Source organism: Rhinolophus sinicus, chromosome 14 (genome assembly GCF_057876585.1).
Source record: "Rhinolophus sinicus isolate RSI-liver-muscle chromosome 14, RSI-T2T, whole genome shotgun sequence".
NCBI classification, from domain to species: Eukaryota; Metazoa; Chordata; class Mammalia; order Chiroptera; family Rhinolophidae; genus Rhinolophus; species Rhinolophus sinicus.
In genome coordinates, this window is record NC_142514.1 from 51,547,414 (window position 1) to 51,571,725 (window position 24,312).

Below are 24,312 nucleotides of genomic sequence, written 5' to 3' on the forward strand. Positions count from 1 at the left end.
CATAGAAAGAGGTTGGATGGTCACTAGAAGTTAAATGATCAAGTCTAAGCAAAGGATTACAATTCATTTTTAATCTTAAAAATAGGAGAAATAAAATATAGGAAGGAGGATCAATGACAGCATGAAAAGGTTAATATATTTAATATTGTACTTCTTAAATTCTGGAAGAGAAAGAAAGTATAGGATTGGGTGGATTGGAGGGAAGAGGATACTGAGAGAAACATTCCGTTACATGACAGGAAAGAAATCATGTAGAGACAATGAGGGAAAATGAGAGTAAAAGAGGCAGTTGGTACTGAATTGTAAAAATCTGTTTAAGGCCTGCATTGCTCTTAAATTATAAATTAAAGAAGTGGAAGACATTTCAAAGAACAAAAATTACCAATTGTAGAAGGCAACACTAAGTGGAAAGTTTCCATTTATAAAGTGGGAATAATAATGGTACCCACTTTATAGACTTATGAGGATAAAATGAGTATTTGTAAAGCATACGTAAGTATTTGATAATTGATAGATTTAACCTGGAATAGTAAGAAATCAAATAAATACATGCTAAAATGCTATGTAATGTGAAGATGACACTAATGAATCAGGTTTTTTGTTTTGCTTTTTCTTTCTTCTTACTCTCGAGCAATATCTTTCAGTTTGGAGTTTGTTGTTCCAATGGGCATAGAAGGACTAGTTTGACAGGTCGAACAAAAGGTATTACATATTTCTAGGGTATCAAAAATGTTTATTACGGGGACCAAATAAATAATGGCAGCAACTGGCAGTACATTACCCCCACTTGTTGATGGCTCGCCCATATGTTTGAGTATTTTATCTGATGCCAAGTGAAATAGTCACAAACAGAACTAGTCTGTTTATACTTACATATTTATATTGGCTTTCTTTCACATTATTAGGCGATCGAGAAGCAGATCAAGAAGGAGATCACATTCTAAGTCAAGGAGTAGGCGACGATCCAAAAGTCCAAGACGGAGAAGATCTCATTCCAGAGAGAGAGGCAGAAGGTCGAGGAGCACATCCAAAACCAGGTACAGTAGACTTACATTGAGTGGGAAGACAAATTTTAGAGTTCCCAAGACCCCAAATACTGTGTTACTTAATGACAAAAGAGCTGTGATGCTAAGGCTTGACTCGGGAAGAAACTGAAGTTTCATGAGGCTAAAATTTATTTTTCTTTTGCTCCTTTGTAAACTTGAGATTTCTATTTGCAGCTGAGGTCTGGATAAGATTTCTTTGTAGTAAAAATTCTTAGCTGTCCTACTACCTTCTTTCATTTCCTCCTTTCTAGTCAACTGCTAAGGATTTAGTGCTACCAGCCATTCCTTATGGTATGACAAAGGGTTTATGGCAGAAAACCATGCTTTAATTCATCTTTATGTACCTCATTATCAGCACCACATAAATATTTATTAAGATTTGCTGTATGCCAGAGACTGAAGCATAGGTAGAGAGTCTCATCCCATGCTTTGGGACCAGTCAAGAGTTAATGTGAGGTATTCAGTAAAAAATATCCCACCATAAAATTTTTTTTGACTTAAACATGCATTCAGTAATTTTTGTGTGTGTGTCATTTAAGACCAAACCTTTTAAATTAGTATGCCTAGTATTTGAGTAACACGTACTAAATCAGTTTCTTCACTTGAACCAGCTTTAAAGTGGCAAGAGAACTATCAGTTGAAAAGTGCCTATATATTTTCCTGTTTATAGTTGTCACAGTTTCACAAAACTTATTTTTTAGCAACTGTCCTTTATCTCTTTCTAGAATACTTGCCCTAAGTTTTCTAGAAGCAACTCTTTATACTACTTTATCCATTTATATGTTTAATTATGTAATTAAAGGACAGCAAGGGGCCAAGAAAAAGGTATTCCTGGTAACCATATAACTAAGAACATTAGTTCTGGATAGCTTAGCTGAATGTTCAGCCTATAACAAGGCTTTTAGTCATTTTACAGAGTGGGTGTCTCTTAATCCAGTCAAACAAACAAGCTTGCTTATTGAAGCATCTATTACACAAAAAGGAATTAGGCATTCCTTCCCTCAAGAAATTTACTTTATGCTAGGAGAAAGATTAATTACTAAGGAAGGGCCATTGTTAGTGATATTAGAAGAGACTCAATTGAGAAGTGATCCTTGACTGTTAAATTTGGATAGATTTGACTGGACCCAGTGACAGGCATGGTTTCGGGTAGAGAATGTTGTTTACAGAATTAGAATGAATTCTTGAAATAGCAAGTATTTTGGTATAAGAGGACCATGAAATGAGTTCAGAAAAGTGTAAGGAGACAGATCAAAAACAGAAGGCCTTATTGTTCACACTTATCCAAGTTCGCAGCTTATCCAAGAGGCGAAGGGAATGGATTGAAAAGTAATGAACAGGGAATTAATATTTTCAAGTTTGTACTTTAAAAGGGGGATCAATTTGTGATACCAGTTTCTGTAACAAGATAAATTTGTGGGAAATATGACTGGCCCCTTAAGGGATTGTTGTGGTAATCTAGGTATTGGAGGATAAAGACTTGGACGAAGAGAGAGGGTAACTGATGGAGCAGGGTGACCAAAGAAGGGAGGGAATGAAATAAAGAATCTAGGGTGGGAGAATTAAAGCAACAAGAGATACTTTAATCTCTAAAATTATAGAATAGTTAAGATGAGTGTATGGTAAAAGACTTGCCATTCAACAAATAAGTTGATTACCCTCTGCCTAGAGTCTTGGGAAGAATGGTGATCTTAGAGGGAGAAAAAAATGGTGTTGGGAATAAAAGTAAACTTACAGAAATCTATAAAAAGATTTTGAGTTGAGGTATGGTTGTAGCAGTACCAGTCAGTTACAGTGGGATATTTTCTTCAAAAGCACTGAGTAGCCCAGAATATGTAGCAGCGGGGAGGGGAGTAGAAGGTGGTCCATGATAGAGGTTTAGAGGTTAATTAACATTAGCATGGGGTGTGTGCTTTGGAAGAATATTGATGATTAGTTTTGGTGGTGTTACGGGTTTGGGCCTGACAGCAGAGGACATGGAGCCATGGTGGATGGGGAAACAAAGAAATCAGCTGATAGAAAAGAAACTGCTGTTGGAAAGCTAGAGACGATTACTAAAACTATTGGTGAGTGTGCCACACATACCAAAAAAACTGGCTGATACCCTTTATTGTTTTTTTTTTGCCATATACACATAAAATAGGATTCTGTGCCACATACACAGAAAATAGGATTTTAATAAAAAAGTTTTCTTACCACAAATAATGCCACTTGAGTCATTTCTTCTATAGTTTCTATTAGGATAACATTCATATTTTAAGGATGGAATTAGATCTCACTGTGCTTTTGTTTATATTTCTAGTGCTATATAAGTTTGTATTAGCTGAAACTTCTAATGTATTCAAAAATTGTGTTCATTTATTAGAGACAAAAAGAAAGAAGACAAAGAAAAGAAACGTTCCAAAACACCACCAAAAAGTTACAGCACAGCCAGACGGTCCAGAAGTGCAAGCAGGTAAGACATTATGAATTCTTGGCATTTTTTTTAAACTGTGTGCTGGGATATCAGTAGGCTATGAACATGAAATGTTTTCTAGTGTATAGATGCATACTTCATTGTTGACATTTAAAAAGGCAGTTTATGGAGAACAACCTAAAGTTCATCTATTCTTTTTACTTAATATTTATGGTATAGAGTGTGTTTGAAATAACATGGAATTCAGCAGAGGTCAGTTTTTATGTTTGCTTTATAAAGCATTTCACATCCTGATTTGAATTATTGCATTAAGTTTGTAGTAAGTTATATTTAAAATAGCCACGTTAATACTGAAAAGAATTTTCCCCATATCCAGTGGTTCACTGATAAAATAGAGGCAGTGCAAGTTCTAATTTGTGTCATTCTTAGATAAATAAATCTGTCTTTAACCTGCCATAGTGAGAATTCAGTATTGGAAACTTTAGTCCACAGAGATATATTTTTCACACTTAACATTGGAATTTATATGAAATGTGTAAGGACTGGCCATATTTGTTTTCTTCCAATCTTGTTTACACGTTTTGCTGAAGTATTTGTTTTCTTAATCTTGATTATTTAAATGCTAGGAGATTCACACTATATACAAAAATTAAAATGGATAAAAGACCTAAATGTGTAAAGCCTAAAACTGAAAACCTCTTAGAAGAAACCATAGAAGTAAATCTCCATGACCTTGAATTTGGCCGTGATTTTGTAGCTATGACACCAACAGTATAAGTAACAAAAGATAAATACAAATTGGAGGTCATCAAAATGAAAACTTTCAGTGTTTCAGAGAACACTGTCAAGAAAGGAAAGACAACCTAGAGGGCTAGAAAATAGCAAATGATATATCCGAAAAGGGACTTGTATCTAGAACATACAAAGAACTGTTACAACTCAATCATAGAACAACGGAAAACCCAATTAAAAAATAGGCAAAGGATCTAAATTGACATTTCTCCAAAAAAGATACGAAAGTGTCCAATAAGTACATGAAAGATGTGCAACATTGTTCATCAGGGAAATGCACGTCAAAACCGCTTCACACCCACTAGGATGGCGAGACAGATGATAACTAGTGTTGGTGAGGATATGAGGAAACTGGGAATGTATGTTGCTGGTGTGAATGTAAAATGGTGCAGCTGCTTGGAAAACAGTTTGGCAGTTCCTTACAAAGTAAACGAGTTTTTTGACACAGCAGTTTCACTGCTAGGGGTATACCCAAGAGAAACAGAAACATATGTCCTCATAAAACCTTGTACACACATGTTCATAGCAATATGATTCATAATAACTAAAAAGTCTACCCAAATGTCCATTAACTAACGTGGTAAACAAAATGGTTTATCCATACAATGAAGTATCCACCAATTAAAAGGAGCAAAATACCAAGACATTAACAATATGGGTAAGTCTTGAAAACTTGCCAGATGAAAGCAGTCAGTCACAGAGGACCACAAATTGTATGATTCTGTTTATATGAGATATCCAGAATGGGTAAATCTATAAAGACAGAAAGTAGATCAGAGGTTGGGGTGTGATAGCCAAAGGGTATGGGGTTTCTTTTAGGGTGAGGAATAATTTCATAAAAGGAAAAGACAGTTGTTCCTGGGTAGCCATGGGGGATTGGTCCAAAACCCTCTGTGGATACAAAAATCCAAGGAAGCTCATATCCCTTATACCGTGTTTCCCCAAAAATAAGACCCAGCCGGACAATCAGCTCTAATGCATCTTTTGGAACAAAAAGTAATATAAGACCCGGTCTTAATATTGTAGTAAAATAAGACCGGGTCTTATATTAATTTTTGCTTCAAAGACGCATTAGTGCTGATTGTCCGGCTGGGTCTTACTTTCGGGGAAACATTGTATTAATGGCTTAGAATAAAGCATACAATCAGCCCTCTGCATCTGTGGATGTGAAACCTGCAAATCCAGAGTGCCAACTGATATTAAAAAAAAAAAAATGAAACCAAGTGTAAGTACTCAAGAAAATGCCAAATTAGGGCTGAGGGAAAAGTGGCAAAAGGGCATAAAAGATGGGACATGCAATGTGTATTTTTCTTACCTTTATAACTGGAGTTTTTTGGGGGTTTTTTGCCTTACTTTATTTAATGTACTTGCTCATAAGCACCTTATTCTGCTTAATTATTGTTTCACTATAAGGCATATTCTTTGTTTTTATTGAATACCTACCATTGTGTTTGCAGTTGTACTATATAATCTATCAAGGGACACAGAAATATAATATAAAACATCTCTTCCACCTAGGGAATTTGGAGTATCAGTTGCATAAAGCAGTAGCAAAAAATCAGGTGTATAATCCTGACAAACTTAATATTTGATGAAGATTAGTTTGTGTAATATTTCCAGGACCCCAGTGGAGGTTGTGGAGGTTGGGGGTGTCACACAGGGCTGTAAAGGTGTTTTTTGTTTTCTCGTGTTTTTTGGTTTGTTTTTTTTTTACAAAAAGCTTCATTTAGAAATTAGACAACTGAAAGTATGGGGTTTTATTTTTGATTATTTTGTGTCTAAATCTTGTAAACGGTCATCTTGCAAGACCTAATTTTGAGAATAGTAACAGAAGCAGGATAGTTAAAAAAAAAAAAAAAAAAAAAAAGGAAAAGAAAAATCTGTAATTTAAAGAGACGGGAAAGGCTGTACATCTTAAACACTTAATTGCACAAAGCAGGGTTGGGGCGACAGTTTGCTGGAAACAGGGATCACTTCGATCTGTATATTACCATTAATCCTAGTTCTTTGAATCTTATTTAATGATTTAAAAGTGATGGAGCTCCATCACAGACACATCTGCTATGATGTGTCTGTATTTTAAAGTGTAGTTTGTACATTTGTGGTTCTAGAGAGAGGCGACGACGACGGAGCAGGAGTGGCACAAGATCTCCTAAAAAGCCGAGGTCTCCTAAAAGAAAACTGTCTCGCTCCCCATCCCCAAGGAGGTAAGAATGATTTCCATCCTTTCTGTTTTTCAGAAACTACCAGTGTTTGTTTTAAAAACTTCTAGGGAGTTGTCTTCCTTTTCAATAAAATGCTTTGAAAGTGCTGATACATTTTGCCCTTTATGACTTGAGACTGTGGTATGACAAACACTGTTGAGGTTTGGGCATTTTAAACCTTAAAACCAAGTTAGTCTTGTGGTTTGAATTTGGGTCTTTGCTGTTCTCTGTGCCATGTGAACTTGATCAAGTTCACCATTTAAACAAGTTCAAACTTACTGCTATATTTACAAGTGAAACTTGAGTGTTTCCCTTTAAAGCATCTTTTTTTCTTTTTGAGAACATTTTACTGTCATCCTAGACACAAAAAGGAGAAGAAGAAAGATAAAGACAAAGAAAGAAGCAGAGATGAGAGAGAACGATCAACAAGCAAGAAGAAGAAAAGTAAGGATAAGGAAAAGGATCGAGAAAGAAAATCAGAGAGTGATAAAGATGTGAAAGTATGTTTACATACTAATTTATTTTGGTACTTTGGGTGGTGCTAGTACTTGTAAGAAGTGATCCTTCTGTGAAGACGTTTACTTTTCTTATTCTCCTTGGCAAAGCAGGTTACACGGGATTACGATGAAGAGGAACAGGGGTATGACAGCGAGAAAGAGAAAAAAGAAGAGAAGAAACCAACAGAACCAGGTTCCCCTAAAACAAAAGAGTGTTCTGTGGAGAAGGGACCCGGTGATTCACTGAGAGAATCCAAAGTGAACGGGGACGATCATCACGAGGAGGACATGGATATGAGTGACTGAGTGTTGCCTCCTGGGGATCCAGCTGTACATGCATCAGTGTCATTCCTTTGTGTGATTTCTTAATGCTGTATTTGTTCATCTCAAACCTAGATGTACACAGCTGAGTTATAAATGGTTATAAAGCTCCTGGTATCGATATTAATTATTTACATCCAAAAGCTTTTAGAAAATGATACATGGGTACCAGTCCTTGACATGGTGAAATCCGATTGAGTAACCAAGCAGTTTTACTATTGTGGTGCTGCTTCATAGCAAACACCAACAGCTGCATGCATCAACAGCCGGCATGGATTGTTTATGTTGTATGACCTTCATTAAGTAAGTTCACTTATAGCATTTCTAGGATTCGATTCATTGCCGTAATAGAGCCATGTAGGGAATGCACTGATTGCATGTTAATTGTGGCAGGAATATCCTAAATGTCATTAAAATCCTCCCAACATGATGGATCTACTTATGGTCTTGTTTGTTGACATGACAAATTAACATTCTTATAGTTACATCTGGAAATAAGCATTTGAAATAGATAATCCTTTTAAGCCTTGTGGCTAAATTTTTGTGGCTTTTGTTTGACTTTGAAAGGTTATATATGCACTAACCTTTTTGATGGCTAATTAGGCTTTTAATTAAAGAAACAAGATTTCAATTGGAAACTGTCTTTGGCAGTGAGTAAATAACATTTTGAAGTAGAGTTATATACATTTTTCATATGGTGTTTGGGAATTTTTTTTCCTAAAATAATTTATTCCACATCTACATCAGTGAAAGCTATCTGCCTATTCTGAGACCATCTGTAAAAGTTTTCTCTTGTCGTGATTTTCAGTTTTTCACTTTTATTAATTTGTTTTAATGTCAGTGTTGGAAAAAGGGGGTAGTGCATTTTAAATTGACCTTCATATGCTTTTAAAATAAGATAAGTGTACTTGATAATGTACTTTTTATTTGATCTCAAGTTGTATAAACCAATAAATTTGTGTTACTGTTTCTGCAGTAGTAATCTTATGCACACAGTGATTCCATGTTAAATGCAAAGTAGTTAGGCATCTGTTTTCTTAGTTACAGGAGTTTCAAGCTTCACTTTTGTGCAGTAAGAACAAAAGTAGGCTAGTCTGTGCCATGTTGATGTACAGTTTCTGAAATTGTTTTACAAGACTTTGATAATAAAACCCTTAAACTTATGTTCATGTTCCTGTAAAACTGATTTGTATTTATTTGCAAGCTGTTGAATGTATGACATTACCTCATTCATTTTACAAATCAAGTTCTTTCCCCTTTCAATCCACATATTGACATAAAATCCATCACTGGAGTGGTTACTTGCCATGAGAATTGTCAAAGTTGGTTTAGTTTCTATCTAAAACTGTCTTTTCCTTAGTGTAATTTTATTTCTCATAATTGGATGTAGGAATTGGGTTGATTAAGCAGTGAACTTGGGGATAAACAAATGATCCCACCTGTATCTAGTAAATTAATTTTTCTGGTGAAATATATTTGCCTTTGCTAGAATAGTAGAGCCACTGTCAATGGTATGTATTTACTGTACAATACTAAATAGTACATTTATGAAATGAGTAGTTGGAGTGGCTGGGATTAAGGAGAAAATGAGACTTGGAAATACAGCTTTCATCCAAGTTTGATGATTTTTTTTAACTTTTAAAATTGAAATGCCATATAGACAAAAGCAGCATTGTTTTTACAGTTTGTAGTAAGTAACTTTTTAAAGATTTTATCAAGAATTTTTGTCTATAGCTAAAGGAGTTCTAGTAATTGTCCTAATAATCACTGCATTTTTTAAACAGCTGAATGCAAATGACATTTGTTTAAACTTATAAAAACTTTTTTATTAGGTAAAGGTTGAATCATCTGCCATTTTTGTAAGTCAAAACAAGTAAAATATTGGCAGTTTCATTCACCTGGTTAAACCTAATGTTAGTCTCTTTCCTCACTGGTAATCTCTGAGTACAAATATATACTGACCTTCCAAACAGGATTTAAAAAGTTTTGGCTTTAAAATAGTGTCACTGACTTAAGATGCTACAGTGAAGGGAATCCATGTTGGGTTTTTCCCAATGAAAACTTTGCACAAACACAGGGATGCACAGGGACACAAGCCTTGAACAGAGACGACCAGCTGAAATCAAGTGAACACTGCCTCCACACTAAGTTTTATTCTGTATTTAGTAGTAAATGATTAAAAAATAAAAGTGGTTTTGTTAGAAAAATGTTTGTCCTATTTATTTGCTTAAGTTCTTTAGGAGTGAATGAGAGGTAATGGCTATGTAAGTCCAGTCATAAGTGTTTGGTTTCATTTACACCAGGGGAGACAGACCTGTGTCACGTTCATTTTCCTAAAACGGGAGTGAGAACCTATCTTGTGTAGTTGGTAGGAAAAAAACAGGTCTGTTTTGCCTGGGTCAGTACATGGTCAGATCATGGAGCTTTCCAAAACTACAATGATTTACGTTGGGGTAATATTTTAGCAAAAGCACTAAGGTAAATTGCAGGTTAAGACTTTGCAAAGGCTATGTTGCCATTTTCATTTTTGTGAAGATAGGTTTTGGATAGCTTCCTGGTAGTGATTACAGTACCATGTCCCCGAAAATAAGGCCTAGCCGGACAGCTGTAATGTGTCGCTTGGAGCAAACATTAATAGAAGACCGTGTCTTATACCCAGCCTTATTTTCGAGGAAACATGGTATATGTATGTGGATGGTAGATAAATGTTAGGTCCTTAAGAATAGGAAAACTTCTATTAGAACAGTAAAAACTAATTTTACTTTAACTTTGGAATTGCGTCTTACAACTGAGGAAAGTTCTTGCTTCTACACAAGTCCGCTTTTCCTCTAGCAAACTACACTTTCCTCAATGCTGAAGGCCCCTGCCATTTGAAGATTGACAGACACCTTTTTAAAGGAATTTAGATGTCTTCCTTTTGTCTCGAAAATAGCTAATGAGCATACAGAATATGTCCATCCCTAAGGCTTTGTTACCATGTTTCCCCGAAAATAGAGCTGATTGTCCAGCTAGGTCTTATTTTCAGGGAAAAATTGTAGAAGTACTTCTCTAAATGAGACCAATTCTGGAGTTGTAGATTTTTGAGTCTGTTTTACTTTTGTTGTCATTTTTTATGTCAAAGCATGAATCCATTTAGAAATTCTTTAGCAAAATAACTCACATGTGAACCATTCTAATTTCTTACCAGTGGGAATATGCTTCATATACATGAAGTGTATAGTAGATGTTACTAGCAATATAAGACAGTTCCTAGAAAAGATCTGAAATAACATTTTTTAAATGATGTCCTTACAAAAATAATTGGGGAAGTGACATGTTCACATTCTTTTCAAAACAGTACTCTGTAAAGGTTATTTTCCCAGTGCATTTTCACTAAAATTAGTATCAAGTCTTAAAAGCTAGTTGGCTAAGGTATGATTTTTGCATAAGAAATTGAAGGTCTAGCATCACAAATTAAAGAATGGAATGCTCCAAATGATGTTTAATATAAATGTTCAGTTACAAGATCTATTATGTTGGTGCAAAAGTAATTGCTGTTTTTGCAATTATTTTTAACCTTAAAGACTGCAATTTCACACCAACCTAATTTTGTCGCTATACTAAATACAAAAAAAACCCTGCCGTTTTTTATTCACTATGAACAAGTTAACAGTTAAAATTTGCTTACTTAAATATCAAATTGGAAGACAAACGTATATTAAGAAGATTCTTACCAGTCAGCGTTCAGTCAAACGAGCAGAACCACTAGAAAAGATTTGTTATAGGAATTGGACCTTCATTGTGGGAACTGGTTAAATAGTCTCAAAACTGTTGACTGTCTTTGCATGGTCCTGGAGATTAAAGCCCACAGTCAGTCGGGAAGGGAAGATGGGTCTTGGAGGGTAAGAGTAAGTTGGAACCAAGCACAAGCTGGAACCCACAAGGATGGGCTGAAACTCAGGTCAGGTCTTGTTGCTTCTGACCTGGGTGGTATGGCTGAAGCCAGAAAGAACCTTTCACTGTGAAGCTAAACACACAGCTGGCCCGTAAGTCTGAGAAAGGAAAGGAGGATAAGGGGAAGGGGAAGTAATTGCAGGCCCAGCTGCTGCCCCATCCCAAAGGGACCAGCTGGTAAAACAGAATGTGTATGAGCTTCAGAATTGCTGATATACTTCTCCAAAACAAAACCACCAATTTTCATTTAAAGCATCCAGCCAGTCACTCAGCCTTCTTTAGTGAGCAAGAATGCTGTGGAGGTACAGGTAAATTGTGTGTGTGTGTGTGTGTGTGTGTGTGTGTGTAAATTATATATATATATATATATATATATATATATATATATATATATATATATATATATAATTTTTTTTTTTTAACTATTACACAAAGCTTTTACTATAGGCCAGTTAGTCATTTTCACCTGCTAAAAAATGATCAAATTCAGGAATGATTGCCAAGTACCTTTCTTTAAAAACCCTTAGGATATTCTGCTTTGTGGGTGCTGTGGCAAAAAGTGGCATTGAAATTCTATGTTCCACAGGCGCCATTTTGGCTGAAAGTGTCAGGGTAAAACTCAGGGAAGCAATAATGTAGTTAGACTTAGCTAGTTTAGTTTGATCCACCCTGATATTCAGCTGTTTTCTGTTTCTCCCCTCACTGATTGATTGAACAACTCTGATTTAAGAACTCTTTTGTGCTACATATACCTCGATAATCCATTTAATCAGCCGAATCCTAACCTGAAAAGAAAAATTTCTTAATTCTCAACCACCCAGACACCGGAATCCATTTTGCAGTTTTTACAGGTGCCGCATAAAGCCCCAGGCCGCAGTGGCCGAACCCAGAGGTATTATTTTAACAGATCAGATCACAGGAAGCGACATCATCCCTGGACCTGCCTGACCGACTTTCCCTTTCCTTTGTTCTGGTGTACCTATGAAACCTGACTGGTCTAGGAACGGGGAGATGGCCTTCGGACAAGAGTCTGCCATCCTCCCAGAATGCCGGTATTATGAATAAACCTGCTTTTCTTTCCACCAACCTGGTCTTTCGATTTTTAACTTTTTTAAGCGGCAGGCAGCCAGACCTTAGCACAGTAACAAAAGTACTATTCTAAAATGAGCTGACGGTAATTTTAAACATTCATCACTAAGTAGTACTGTAAGTAAAGAGGGCCACGTGATCTAAAAAACACAGTAATACTTGAGATGACATTTTTAGATAGTGACCGTAGATACTGTTGCCCCAGATTTCTGACATATAATGCTTAGCAAAAGTAGTTTTTGCTAATTCACAGTATGCAAATGGTGGCTGTCATGTGGGGGTCTCTGGTCCCGCTCCCTACGTAAGAACACAGGATATGGTGAGGCCAAAAAGGAACACCCACGGAGCCATAGATAGGGGGTTCATACCACTATATTCTCGCTGGCTCCTGGGCTGGAGACACAGGAAGCGAGAGCCGCACGATCTGCAATTTGCCATCTACTTCTCTGTCAACCAACCTCCTAGTTTAGCCACGGCAGTTAGATTAGCAGCTAATGACTAACTGGTTACAGCTGATGGTCAACTAGTCACAGCCGACGGCCATCTACTACCCAAGCCAGCACCTTTCCACGTGAGGTCGGAGTCTGGAAACTGCTCTCTGGGACTCTGTCCCCACAGTGGCTTTTAACCAAGTTTAGTTTTGCTATCTTGACAAGTGGTTTATTATCTCCTGTCCATTTATTGCTAGAGCAAGTTTCACTGTCAATTGTCTTTGAAAATTTCCATAGTTTGCAAATATAGCAACTTGGGTAAGGATGCATTTTGTTAACTTTTAGAAAACATGGTTAAGATGTCTTTTACTGGAGTTAAGAGCAGAGGCCTGTTGTGTCCCATACTAAGCAGTAATTCTCATTCCGTTTTACAGGCTAGCGTATTACAGGCCGGAATTCAAATTCACCTAGTTTTCTACAACTTGATGAATCATGCAGTTTGCAAATAAAAATAAATGAGCAAAAGGAAGCACCCCTTCATTCAGTCTGAAAATATTTACTCCAGCCCTTTTGTGGCCCTTAAACAGGATCACTAATCATTATTCACCACCCTCCCCAAGGTGTGACTCATAAACTGGACACAAATAACACTATAAAAACCCATTTCTATGAGTGCAGTGTCAGCCTCAGTAACAGTTCTAAGCATAAGAAACTAAGTCATTTTTCAGCTTTTGCCGGTTATAAGCTTCCTGAAATGTATTCATTTCCAGACCCGTGCATGTGCCTCGCCTCACAAATATCACTTTACCACCTGCTTTCCGCTTCCTTTTCATGACGTCTGACAAGTCTCTGTATGTGACCATCTACAGACAAGGCAAATTGTGTCTAGGGAACGATCTTCTTTTGATACCACACTGGTGGCAGGAATATTGAGCATTTCTCAAGTCATTTAAGGTGACCATTTTACAGTCCCCCAAGTTTTAAACAGTTTCTTCAATCACAAATAGAAGGAATATAAGATTTTATGAACCTACATTACAAAATCTGGATTTTCGTGTGAAATTAAAATATATGGTGTTTTGATATACTTAACTTGAAGCATAACCTTGTGGGGACAGAGTCCCAGAGAGCAGTTTCCAGGCTCTCGGCCTCACGTGGAAAGGCGCTGGCTCGGGTAGTAGATGGCCATCAGCTGTGGCTAATTGACCATCAGCTGTAACCAGTTAGCCAATTAGCCCCTGATATAACTGCTGCGGTTGCGCTGGTTGGTGAGTCAGGTGTGGGTCGGTTGGTTGGCAGGCAGAGAGGAGGACGGCGGGTTGCAGGTCGTGTGAGTCCAGCCTCCAGTGAGACTATAGTGGTATGACTCCCCTACCTGGGTGTTCCTTTTTGACCTCACCATATCCTACGTTCTTATGTGGGGAGCGGGACCAGAGGCCCCGCAGGCCTCCCCCACAACAAATGGCAGAGCGAGCAGGGTATGGTGCCGGCCAAAACTTACCGAAACATGGTGGAACAGTTTGTGCATGTAAAAGTTCAGCTTCTGGAGGCCCATGAGGAGCGACGTCGGGAGCGGGAGGCACGGTCTGCCTGGGAGACTCACGACTCCAGATGGCACACCTCCCTCTTGGCCATGGAAGGCGTTGTCTTCCTTTTGTTGATCTGCTTCTGCTGTAGGCTCCGAGGATTGTGGACATTATACACTGAGGCCACCACCCACTCAGACACCTGGCACGGTGAGCAGGATTCCGACCAGGTAGGAATGGCGTCTGACTCTGGGAAGATGTGTGGCCCCCACACAGTGTGTGGTGTCCGGTGGCCACTGTTCTCAAGGGTTGAACCCCCAAGGAGGAGTGGGAGGACATGGACGGCTCTCCGGCCAGCGTGGAGAGGGCCCTGCAGGCTCTGGCTAAGCGGTTGCCGGAGGAGGAGAAGGCTACAGCCGGCCGCGTGGGCTGGATGTTCCTCACGACCTTGAGTCTCAACACAGAAAGTGCGCTTAATGAAGTGGCCCAGGTGCCTGACCAGGTGTCCCGGTTGGAAGCGCTGGAAGCCCGGGTCCGCCTGTTAGAAGAGGGGCCCCAAGGTGGAGACTCTGAGGCAGAGGCGGAGGAAGCAAGTGGAGACAATGTAGCTCCCAACCCCCAAGCCCGGCCCATCTTGAAGCAAAGGGTAAAATGTGAGCAACCGTTGGGCCCTGGAGGCGTTGCTGCCGGCAACCCAGCTGTGACTGAGTTCACAACCTACACCCCTTACACTCCCACTGAGTTGCAGGAGCTGGGGAGGCGGTACAGACAGCGCCCTGGAGAGCCAATCTCAGCTTGGCTACTACGTTTATGGGATGAGGGAGCAGACAACATTCTCTGCTCCCCAGGCGAGATGGAAAAGCTAGCCTTTGTGACAGTGCATCCGTCCCTGCGACAAAGGTTACAAAACTGCCATAGATTGGCCAACAACCAGGGCAACCATTCTCTAATGGAGTGGCTCACTGCTGCGGTACACACAGTATGGGGACAGGCTGGCGAGCTGCCAGACACTGTGAGTCAATGGCAGTCATATACAGAACTTACGCAAATAATCCGTGAAATGGGTATGAGACATGCTATTTTTAACCTCAACATGCAGGGCCCAGATGACGAGCTTTTTACTACCAGCATGTGAGATCTGGTTTTGGATACTGCACCTGCGAGTGCTTTTGGATCCTTGGTTGGCATTCTTATCCCTAATGTGGAGCTACGGATCCATGAAGTTACAATTGCCATGGCCACCCTAGGGGATGTTGAAAGCCGGAGGCGAAGGAAGTTAAGACAGGAGGTCCGCGCAGTTGAGACCTGGAAGCCCAAATCAAAAGTAAGGGGGTGAGGTCGCGGGCCTCAGACAGTAACACGCGCACAGATGTGGCTTGATCTCGGGGCAGGAGGGGTCGATCTGGGAAAAAATAGATCGACAACCCAATGCACTCTTGTTGGAGCTTTGGAAACAGTTGCGTCCGGAACAGCAATTCCAGAGAAGCCTAAAGGACAAGTCTGGGAAAGCGCGACCCGTGTCCCTCCAGGACTTCATGCAGCCACTTGAGGCAACTCCTTTCAGCTTGATTAGGGGTGGGGCCAAGGTACCCGGTCAGAGGGGACGAGCAGGGACCAGAGGCCCCACGTGGAACTGTCCATACATTGGTCCCCTTCTAATGTGCAGAGGGTTTTGGCCCTAGTTGACACTGGCGCAGACTGCAGTCTTGTTTATGGGAACCCAGAACTGTTCCCCGGACGAGCAATCTGCATTGATGGCTACAGAGGAAAGACTGTGACTGTGAAAGCCATTTCCTTACCACTGGGTATAGGAAGGCTTCCCCCTCGCACCTACAAGGTTTATGTCTCCCCCGTTCCGGAGTATATTCTAGGGGTGGACGTGCTACATGGCCTCAGCTTACAGACGTCGGTAGGAGAGTTCGGTCTCCAGATCCAGGTGCTGAAAGCGGTGACACGTGGGCATGCTCACCACCCTCCTCAAGTGTTGCCACAGCCCTGGCGCGTGGTTACAGTGCGACAGTATCGCCTGCCAGGAGGACAGGAGGAGATTGGTCGTACAATATTGGAATTAGAGAAGGCACATATTGTGAGGCCAACGCACAGTCCCTTTAACTCCCCAGTACGGCCTGTCAAGAAGCCAGATGGAACCTGGCGAATGACTGTGGACTATAGGGAGTTAAATAAGGTGACGCCACCCTTGCACGCTGCAGTGCCTTCAATTCACGTTTTGATGGATCGTCTGACTGTCCGCCTGGGGACATATCACTATGTAGTGGACTTGGCCAATGTTTTTTCTCCATTGACATTGCACCTGAGTGTCAAGAGCAGTTTACTTTTCTTGGGATGGGTGGCAGTGGACTTTTCAAGTCCTTCCGCAAGGATACTTGCACAGCCCCACTATCTGCCACGGGCTCATAGCCCAGGATTTGGCACAGTGGGATCACCCATCCTCTGTGGCCTTGTTTCATTATGTCGATGATATTCTATTAACATCCGATTCTCTTTCTGATTTAGAGGAAGCAGCTCCCTCTCTTCTCCGCCACCTGAAGTCACGCGGCTGGGCGGTGAATGAGGAAAAGGTCCAAGGCCCTGGCTTATCCATCAAGCTTTCGGGTGTTGTGTGGTCAGGTAAGACAAAGGTCATACCTGAGGCCACTACTGATAAGATACAAACCTTTCCCCAGCCGACCAAGGTCTCCCAACTGCAGATGTATTTGGGACTGCTAGGATATTGGTGGGCATTTGTACCCCATTTAGCACAAATGACAAGACCCTTGTATAACAGGATAAAAAAAGGGGGCCTCATGGAATTGGACAGAGGCTGTAGAGCAAGCCTTTGTTGCCACAAAATGGGCAGTGCAGCAGGCACAGGTTCTGCAAGTAGTGGACCCCGGCTGCCCATTTGAACTTGATGTTCCCGTAACCCAAGAGGGGTATGGATGGGGCCTCTGGCAACGGCAGGAGCGTCTCCGGTTGCCAGTGGGATTTTGGTCCCAATTGTGGAAAGGAGCGGAGGTGCGCTACTCTCTCATAGAGAAACAGCTGGCTGCTGTGTATGCAGCCCTAGTGGCCACAGAAGCCATCGTAGGAACGGCACGGGTGTTGGTTCGAACAACCTATCCGGTCCAGGGGTGGGTCCGTACGTGGACCCAGGGACCCAAAACGGGGGTGGCACAGACCACCACCCTCGCCAAGTGGGGTGCTTACTTGGAACAACGTAGCACCCTTAGTTCAAGCCCTTTGAGCACAGAGCTGCAACAGGTCCTGGGGCCTGTGGAGCTTGCAGCCCAGGCTGAGCCAAGCGCTCTACCTAGGGGGGAGGACTTGGAGCCCTCACCCTACAAAGAAAGACAGCCCCCAGTACCTGAGGATGCCTGGTTTACCGATGGTTCTAGCCGAGGGGCTGCAGCTGTTTGGACGGCTATTGGTGTGTAGCCCAAAACAGACACCATTTGGTTTGATACTGGGACAGGCCAGAGTAGCCAGTGGGCTGAGCTATGGGCTGTGTGGATGGTACAAGCCCGGGCCCCTAGTTATTTGTACTGACAGCTGGGCGGTGTTCTGGGGCCTAATATTTTGGCTCCCTGCATGGAAACATCAAGCCTGGTTGGTAGGACACCGTCCACTGTGGGGTTAGGCCATGTGGCAGGATCTCTGGGGCCTGGGGCAGAGAAAGGAGGTGACCCTAATGCATGTCACAGGTCACTCCCCCCTTGGTGTCCCCAGGTGGTGGTGGGGCAGATGCCCTAACACGGGTACGATGGTTAGAACGGGCTCCTGCCACTGATGTGGCCCATTGGCTGCATAGGAAATTGCAGCACGCTGGAAGCCGAACCATGTGGCAGGTGAGCAGATGCTGGGGTCTGCCTTTGAAATGGCAGGAGATGGCAGATGCTTGCTATGACTGTGCCGTCTGTGCCCAGAACAGCCCCCAAAGGCAGAGGCTCCCCTGGGAGACACAGCGGATTGCGCAGGGGAAGGTGCCCCTCACTCGCTGGCAAGTGGATTACATTGGACCCCTGCCTAAGGCCCACAATGCGATATACGCATTTACAGCAGTGGACACTGCTACGGGATTGATGTTTGCTTGGCAGTGTCCGGCTGCAGACCAGTGGCGTGCAGTGGTCCCTCTTACACGGCTGTGCGTCCTCTATGGGCGCCCCCGAGTCATTGAGGGTGACAGGGGTGCCCATTTTGCGGTGCGGGAGATGCAGCGCTGGGCTGCCAGGATGGACATGCAATGGTTGTTTCATACCCCGTATAACCCACAAAAGCAGCTGGCATGATTGAACGCTATAATGGCCTTTTGAAGCAAGGTCTCTGGGTGTCAAACACCCTCCCACGACACGTGACTGGGCCTCGCGTCTATGGGATGTCCTGAGAGTCCTGAATGAGAGACCACGGAAGGGAGGGCCCGCACCAGTAGAAGCTTTGCTACATCGAACGGCCGCTCCCATTCAATTACAAGTTACCACCAGTGAGACTCTGTTAAAGCCAGGCTACAGCAGAAATGGGAACATTTTGCTGCCAGCACCCCCACATGCTTGAAAGCAGGGGAACGGCAGCAATGGACTTGGCCCTGGCAGGTCGAAGGCCCCCACTGTCGATGATTAGGCCTGATAGCCCCATGGGGGGCCGGTTTGACTCATGATTTGTGAGTGATGCCAGGGGTGGTGGCTGAGTGGCCATCGTGGGTGACTGTGGTGTGCAGAGGTCCCGGTGCTAGGATGATTTTGCGGGGAGCCTGTGTGCTCTCACTGTGGGGTCCTCTGTTCTGTTGCATGTTGGGACTGCACAGGGGACCCCAAGCAGTGCCGTGGAGGTCTGGTGCCGCAGCCCAGGGAGGGGGGGGCGGTGCCAGTGGCAGCGACCCTCCTTTCCCAGGACAGAGGGTTGGCGTGTGTCCTCCCAAATGGAAGGAATTTGCCATTGTTGGTTCCTGGGACTACTGTTTCTTTCTGTTTGTCGGTGCCTGTGGGCTAATATGAAGCAGGAACCCTTGCGGAAGATGCTTGTTGCGTGAATTGTGAGGTGAAACCCTGCAGGGGTGGAGTGTGGGGACAGAGTCCCAGAGAGCAGTTTCCAGGCTCTCAGCCTCACGTGGAAAGGTGCTGGCTCGGGTAGTAGATGGCTATCAGCTGTGACTAGTTAGCCAATCAACCCCTGATATAACTGCCGCGGCTGCGCTGGTTGGTGAGTCGGGTGTGGGTCGGTTGGTTGGCAGGCAGAGAGGAGGACGGGGGGTGGGGGGGGTTACAGGTCACGGGAGTCCAGCCTCCAGTGAGACTATAGTGGTATGACTCCCCTACCTATGGCTCCCTGGGTGTTCCTTTTTGGCCTCGCCATATCCTGGGTTCTTATGTGGGGAGCGGGAGCAGAGAGTCCACAGGCCGCCCCGCATGACAAATGGCGGAGCGAGCAGGGTCCCTAACACGACAAACCTGTAACTTCATTAACTGGATTAAAAGGCACACTTTGAAAAGTCTAATAATGTGAAAAGTTTATTTGCATTAATAATTCCTTGTTTACACCATCTTAAGAGATACAGACATTTGCTTTTCCTTTGTGATCAAATAAAAGACATTTGGAATGAACAATCTCTACTACTCTTTATGAAAGAAAATGATAAGAGTTAACAACAAAATCCAGTGCAAAAGTTTTCAGTAGTCTTCCTACCTCCAGTGTACCCCAGCAAAATATTCACAGCTTTTATGAAATTGATAAATCCCCAGCTGGAATTTACCATGTTTATTTCCCCCAGTAAGTTGCCTGTACCTATGAAACACTCTATAGTATAGTCCTGAAAGTATACCAGACTCCCAGAGAGTAAGGGAGCCTAAAAGCAACAGTGATCACTGCCGTTCAGTGTCTTGGTATTTCAAGTTTCATGATCTATAAGCATTCCCAAAATAATAGGGATCAACTTATATTCAATAAACGTAGTCTCATTTACCAACTCTTTCCACAAAATTCAACAGACCCACATCTGGTAGTAATAGGTCTTTGAACGTTTAACTGTGATTATTCTTCTTCATTATAAAATGTATTTAATAAAATGTCAACATATGCAATGTAGTATGTTATCAGCATGGAAGATGCAGCTTTTAAGATGTTTATTATAAAAATGTTCTTACGATTGATGCTCTGGATTTGTAAATAATCATCTCTTCAATAAAAGTCTCTAAACTCATTCAAATTATTTAAAATCCTGGAAAAAGTTTAAACTACTGGTCACTCTATAAAACCTGACAGATGCATTCTGACACATTTATCAGGGTACATTTAAAAAACATTTCTTTAGCTAAGGTTTTTAATACAACATAACATTTTATGACTGTGATACATTATTCCTAATTTATTTTCATTCTTGGACCATCAAACCATCTTGGAATAAATATAAAAAATTTTAAGTGCAAAAATGAGTAATGCATGATTTTAACACTTTGGAGATAATTAAAACCAATAAATATTTTCTTGTAACTTACAATATAAACAGTAGGAATTGTCAATCTTATGTACGTTTCTGGAATTTAACTGATAACAAATATATTCTTTTAGCATATAAAATGTTTTTACCTTATTTTGAAAGCATTAAACATGTAGGGATGTCCAAAATATGTGGGTTTAAAACTGACACGAATGCATCCATAGTCCACTAAAAGCAAACAAAATAATCAGAATGATGTATACTTTCTAGGAAGCAAGTTTAAAATTTTGGAATTTTTTTTTAAAGTGCTGAGATTTGGAAGAGGAATACCTTTAAGCATGCTAACCATACCTTACCATGAACACACACACAAAAAGACTTAAACTCAAGTTTAGAAAAAAAAAAAATACAGGTTCTATGAAAAGAAGATTAGTAACAAACATTTTCCGTTGAAGAAAGAATTCAGGTAAAAACAAATAGCACCACAATGAATTGCACTAAGGTGCTAAAGGAGGTACCTTATTCCCTGCAGAGTGAACACTCCTTCTGAATGTATTGCAACATATAAATGCAATTGTTTAATGGTTACCATTTGGTTCATTCATCTACAGAAAACTGCATTCCTTCTAGTTCATTATATTGAACAAACATTCAAATTACTGAACTATACATAATGTTACATAGTTTACATTTTATGAAAACAAAGCTTGAAGGAATATTTATAAATGTCACCTTGAATATAAGATGACAAGTTTAAAAGGGTTTCATATCTCTTAAGACATTTAATTTATGTTAATGGTCCAGGAGTGTTTTAGATATAGCTATAGATATAGATATATTTATATGCACATATATTTCACAAGAAGTGTAAAAATTTTTAAAAACAAATCACAGCACTCATAGCTGTTTTACATAAGAAGTACTTAGGGTCATTAAGGTGTCAATCTATTACACTATAATATGCATATTTTTAAAAAGACTGAAAGTGTCACATCAGGAAACTTGCTGAAATTCTTATTCAAGGCCCGTTTCACTATATCGTATTACTGATGTGTCGATTCAGTGTAATTCCCTTTTCTTCACTGAAAGCATCTGTCCCTCCTATTTGGATTCATTCTGCAGTCTCTACATTCTCTGGTTTTGCTTGGTTAGATTACATTGTGTTCCGTGTCAGTTACAGATCAGGAAAACGGCTCGGGTCTTCCTTGTAGTCGTCAGGTATAGTAAAGATGGAGCCATCGAATTCATCATATCGAAACTCCTGAAAGGTCACAGTGGCTGTGATCGTAGGAAACACGGGTATATCTAAGAGAGGACAATCAATGGTAACATTGTAAAATGAAATGTTAATCTATTTATAGACTATAAAATACTATTAGAGATATCCGTACTATTTAAAATGTAAAAAAACACTATTCAAACAGCAGACAAACCCTAACACGTTTATTACGGAGTATGTGTGTCGTGGGGCAGCATTTGGTTACTATCGAGGTAAGGAACATACCAAGGCATCAAGAATTACATCAAAAACTCAAAGTTCCCATTGCTTCCCAATCTTAGAACTATAACACCAGATTCTACTGGTCTTTCTTTATTATTCTTGGGGTAAAGGGACAGGTGTACTTTTCATTCTGCCATCTTTTTTTCAGATTATAGTGCATGTATTCTGACTCTGAGCTGATTTATTTTTATTCTAACAAATAAAATACATGGATCCTTTTTTGTTTTAAAACACTAAAAACAATGCATCCACAGTCTCATCAGAATTGGATTAACATCATGGCACCACAGCCTAACAATCTTCTATATAAAATACATTTCTGGCTGCAATTATGAGTGAAATCTGACATTAAAAATGGCCAAATACTTCAATCATTCTGCTTGGTTTTATTCCTAATACAAGCTATTCGAAAGAATATAAATCCTAAAACCTAGGTTCTGATTCCGACAAATGAAATAACTTATGTGCCTCAGGAATTTTATCTACAAAATAAACTCTAAATCACCCTTAAAACTCTGAATGATTCTATGAAAGCTAACTTGAGTGTCTAGGATAAAGGCATACAGTAAATTAAGTTTATTTGACTGTTAACAAACCTAGTATTTTATTGCAAAAAGTAATATTATGATTTTAAAAAAAAAGATAAATCAACATAAGGATTACCGTTTCCAATTATCTCTGGGGAAAAAAAATCATTCATTTATGCCTATTAAGTGCAGAGGACGTTTCTATTCAGTCATCAAAAAACTAAGGCCCACTGCCTGGCCTGTGAGCTAAGAAAAGATTTTACATTTTTTAATGGTCAAAAAAAGAATATTTTGTGCCAGTAAAATAACATGAAATTGAAACTTCAGTGTCCGTGAGTAGTTTTATTGAAACACAGGGTACCATTCATTTACTGATTTTCAATGGAATGAAAATAGGAAGAATAATGTGTTAAGAGTCATAAGATGGTAGGTACATCGTATTAAAACTCTTAGCTAAAGAAATGTTTTAAATTGTATCCTGATAAATGTGTCAGAATGCATCTGTCAGGTTTTTTAGAGTGGCCAGCCTAGTTTAAACATTTTCCAGGATTTTAAATAATTTGAAGGAGTTTAGGGACCTTTACTAAAGAGATTGTTATTTGCAAATCCAGAGCATCAATAAGTGTTTGTAAGAAACACCTTAAAAGCTGCATTTTCCATGCTAACAATATACTACATTGCATATATTGACATTTTATTAAATACATTTTACAATGACTAAGGAGACAAAAATAAAGCGTGCTAGGGAGATAGGGAATCCCAGTGTTTGAGGGTAAGAGGTCTTGAATACTGTGGCAAAGGAAAACCTTAATAAAGTAACCTTTCAGAGAAGTAACCTAAGAGAAGAACCATACAGTTGCTTACGAAAAGAAAATTCCAAGTGGAGGGAATAAGTACAGAAGCCCTAAAAAGAAAGTGCCAGGTTTACTCTGGGAACAGCTAAGAGACCAGTGTGGCTGCAGCCAAGTGGGTGAGGGGAAGATCAGCAGGTTGGGTGAGGAAAACTGGCAGCCAGATCACGTGGGGTTTCGGTCTAGGAAAAGTCTTTGGCTGTTACTCTGAATGAAATGGATGGTTGTGAGCAGAGTAGTCATAACGTGTTTTGGCTTAAGTTTTAGCAGATGTGATGAGAGTATAATGTAGCATGACATAAGTCAAAAGAGAGAGGTGCTCCAGAAGGGGAGGCCAGAGAGGCAGGAAGAAAATCAAGAGAGAACTCAAAGAAGTCAGAGGAAATTTGAAGAAAGTCTATCATTCATTGGGATAAGGACTCCACAAAAATAGTTAAATCTTGGAGAGATTTAAAAGAATAAAAGTGTCCATTAGATATACAAAACAATATGAATATCAATAACAAACACAGTAAAAGTGGAAAAGTAAAGTGAATCTACAATGAGCAGCTTGTGTTGGTTCTAATTTGGGGCTATTACAAATAACATTGCTGTGAATAAATATTTGTGTACAGTTTTTGTGTGAACATAATCTTTATTTTTCTGGGATAAATGCCCAGGAATGCAATTGCTTGATCATATGGAACTTGGGTATTCAGTTTTTTTTTAAAAAACTGCAAAAATGTTTTCCAGCATGGCTATCTATCATTTT

The 24,312-nt window shown here is 40.4% G+C and overlaps 2 protein-coding genes across 12 annotated transcripts in view; one reads left to right on the top strand and one right to left on the bottom strand.

Moving 5' to 3' along the window:
- Nucleotides 1-8,439, top strand: part of SRSF11 (serine and arginine rich splicing factor 11) — a 41,099-nt gene extending 32,660 nt beyond the window's left edge. For 3 of the 10 annotated variants that reach the window (XM_019755071.3, XM_019755072.3, XM_088791199.1), the window contains 5 exons: nt 906-1,037; nt 3,412-3,501; nt 6,345-6,461; nt 6,799-6,958; nt 7,064-8,439. In XM_019755071.3, the coding sequence (XP_019610630.1) occupies nt 906-1,037; nt 3,412-3,501; nt 6,345-6,461; nt 6,799-6,958; nt 7,064-7,261 (697 nt within the window). In that variant the 3' untranslated portion in view covers nt 7,262-8,439. The remainder of the gene's footprint in view (nt 1-905; nt 1,038-3,411; nt 3,502-6,344; nt 6,462-6,798; nt 6,959-7,063) is intronic. The other 7 variants (XM_074334944.2, XM_074334945.1, XM_019755074.3 and 4 more) reach the window with 6 other exon arrangements.
- An 11,299-nt stretch (nt 8,440-19,738) lies between these two features.
- The window catches only part of ANKRD13C (ankyrin repeat domain 13C), a 67,060-nt gene continuing 62,486 nt past the window's right edge, over nt 19,739-24,312 (bottom strand). For both annotated transcript variants that reach the window (XR_002139478.3, XM_019755088.3), the window contains exon 13: nt 19,739-21,987. Coding sequence is in view for 1 of the 2 variants with exons in the window: in XM_019755088.3 (XP_019610647.2) it covers nt 21,857-21,987 (131 nt within the window). In the remaining variant the exon portion in view is untranslated. The remainder of the gene's footprint in view (nt 21,988-24,312) is intronic.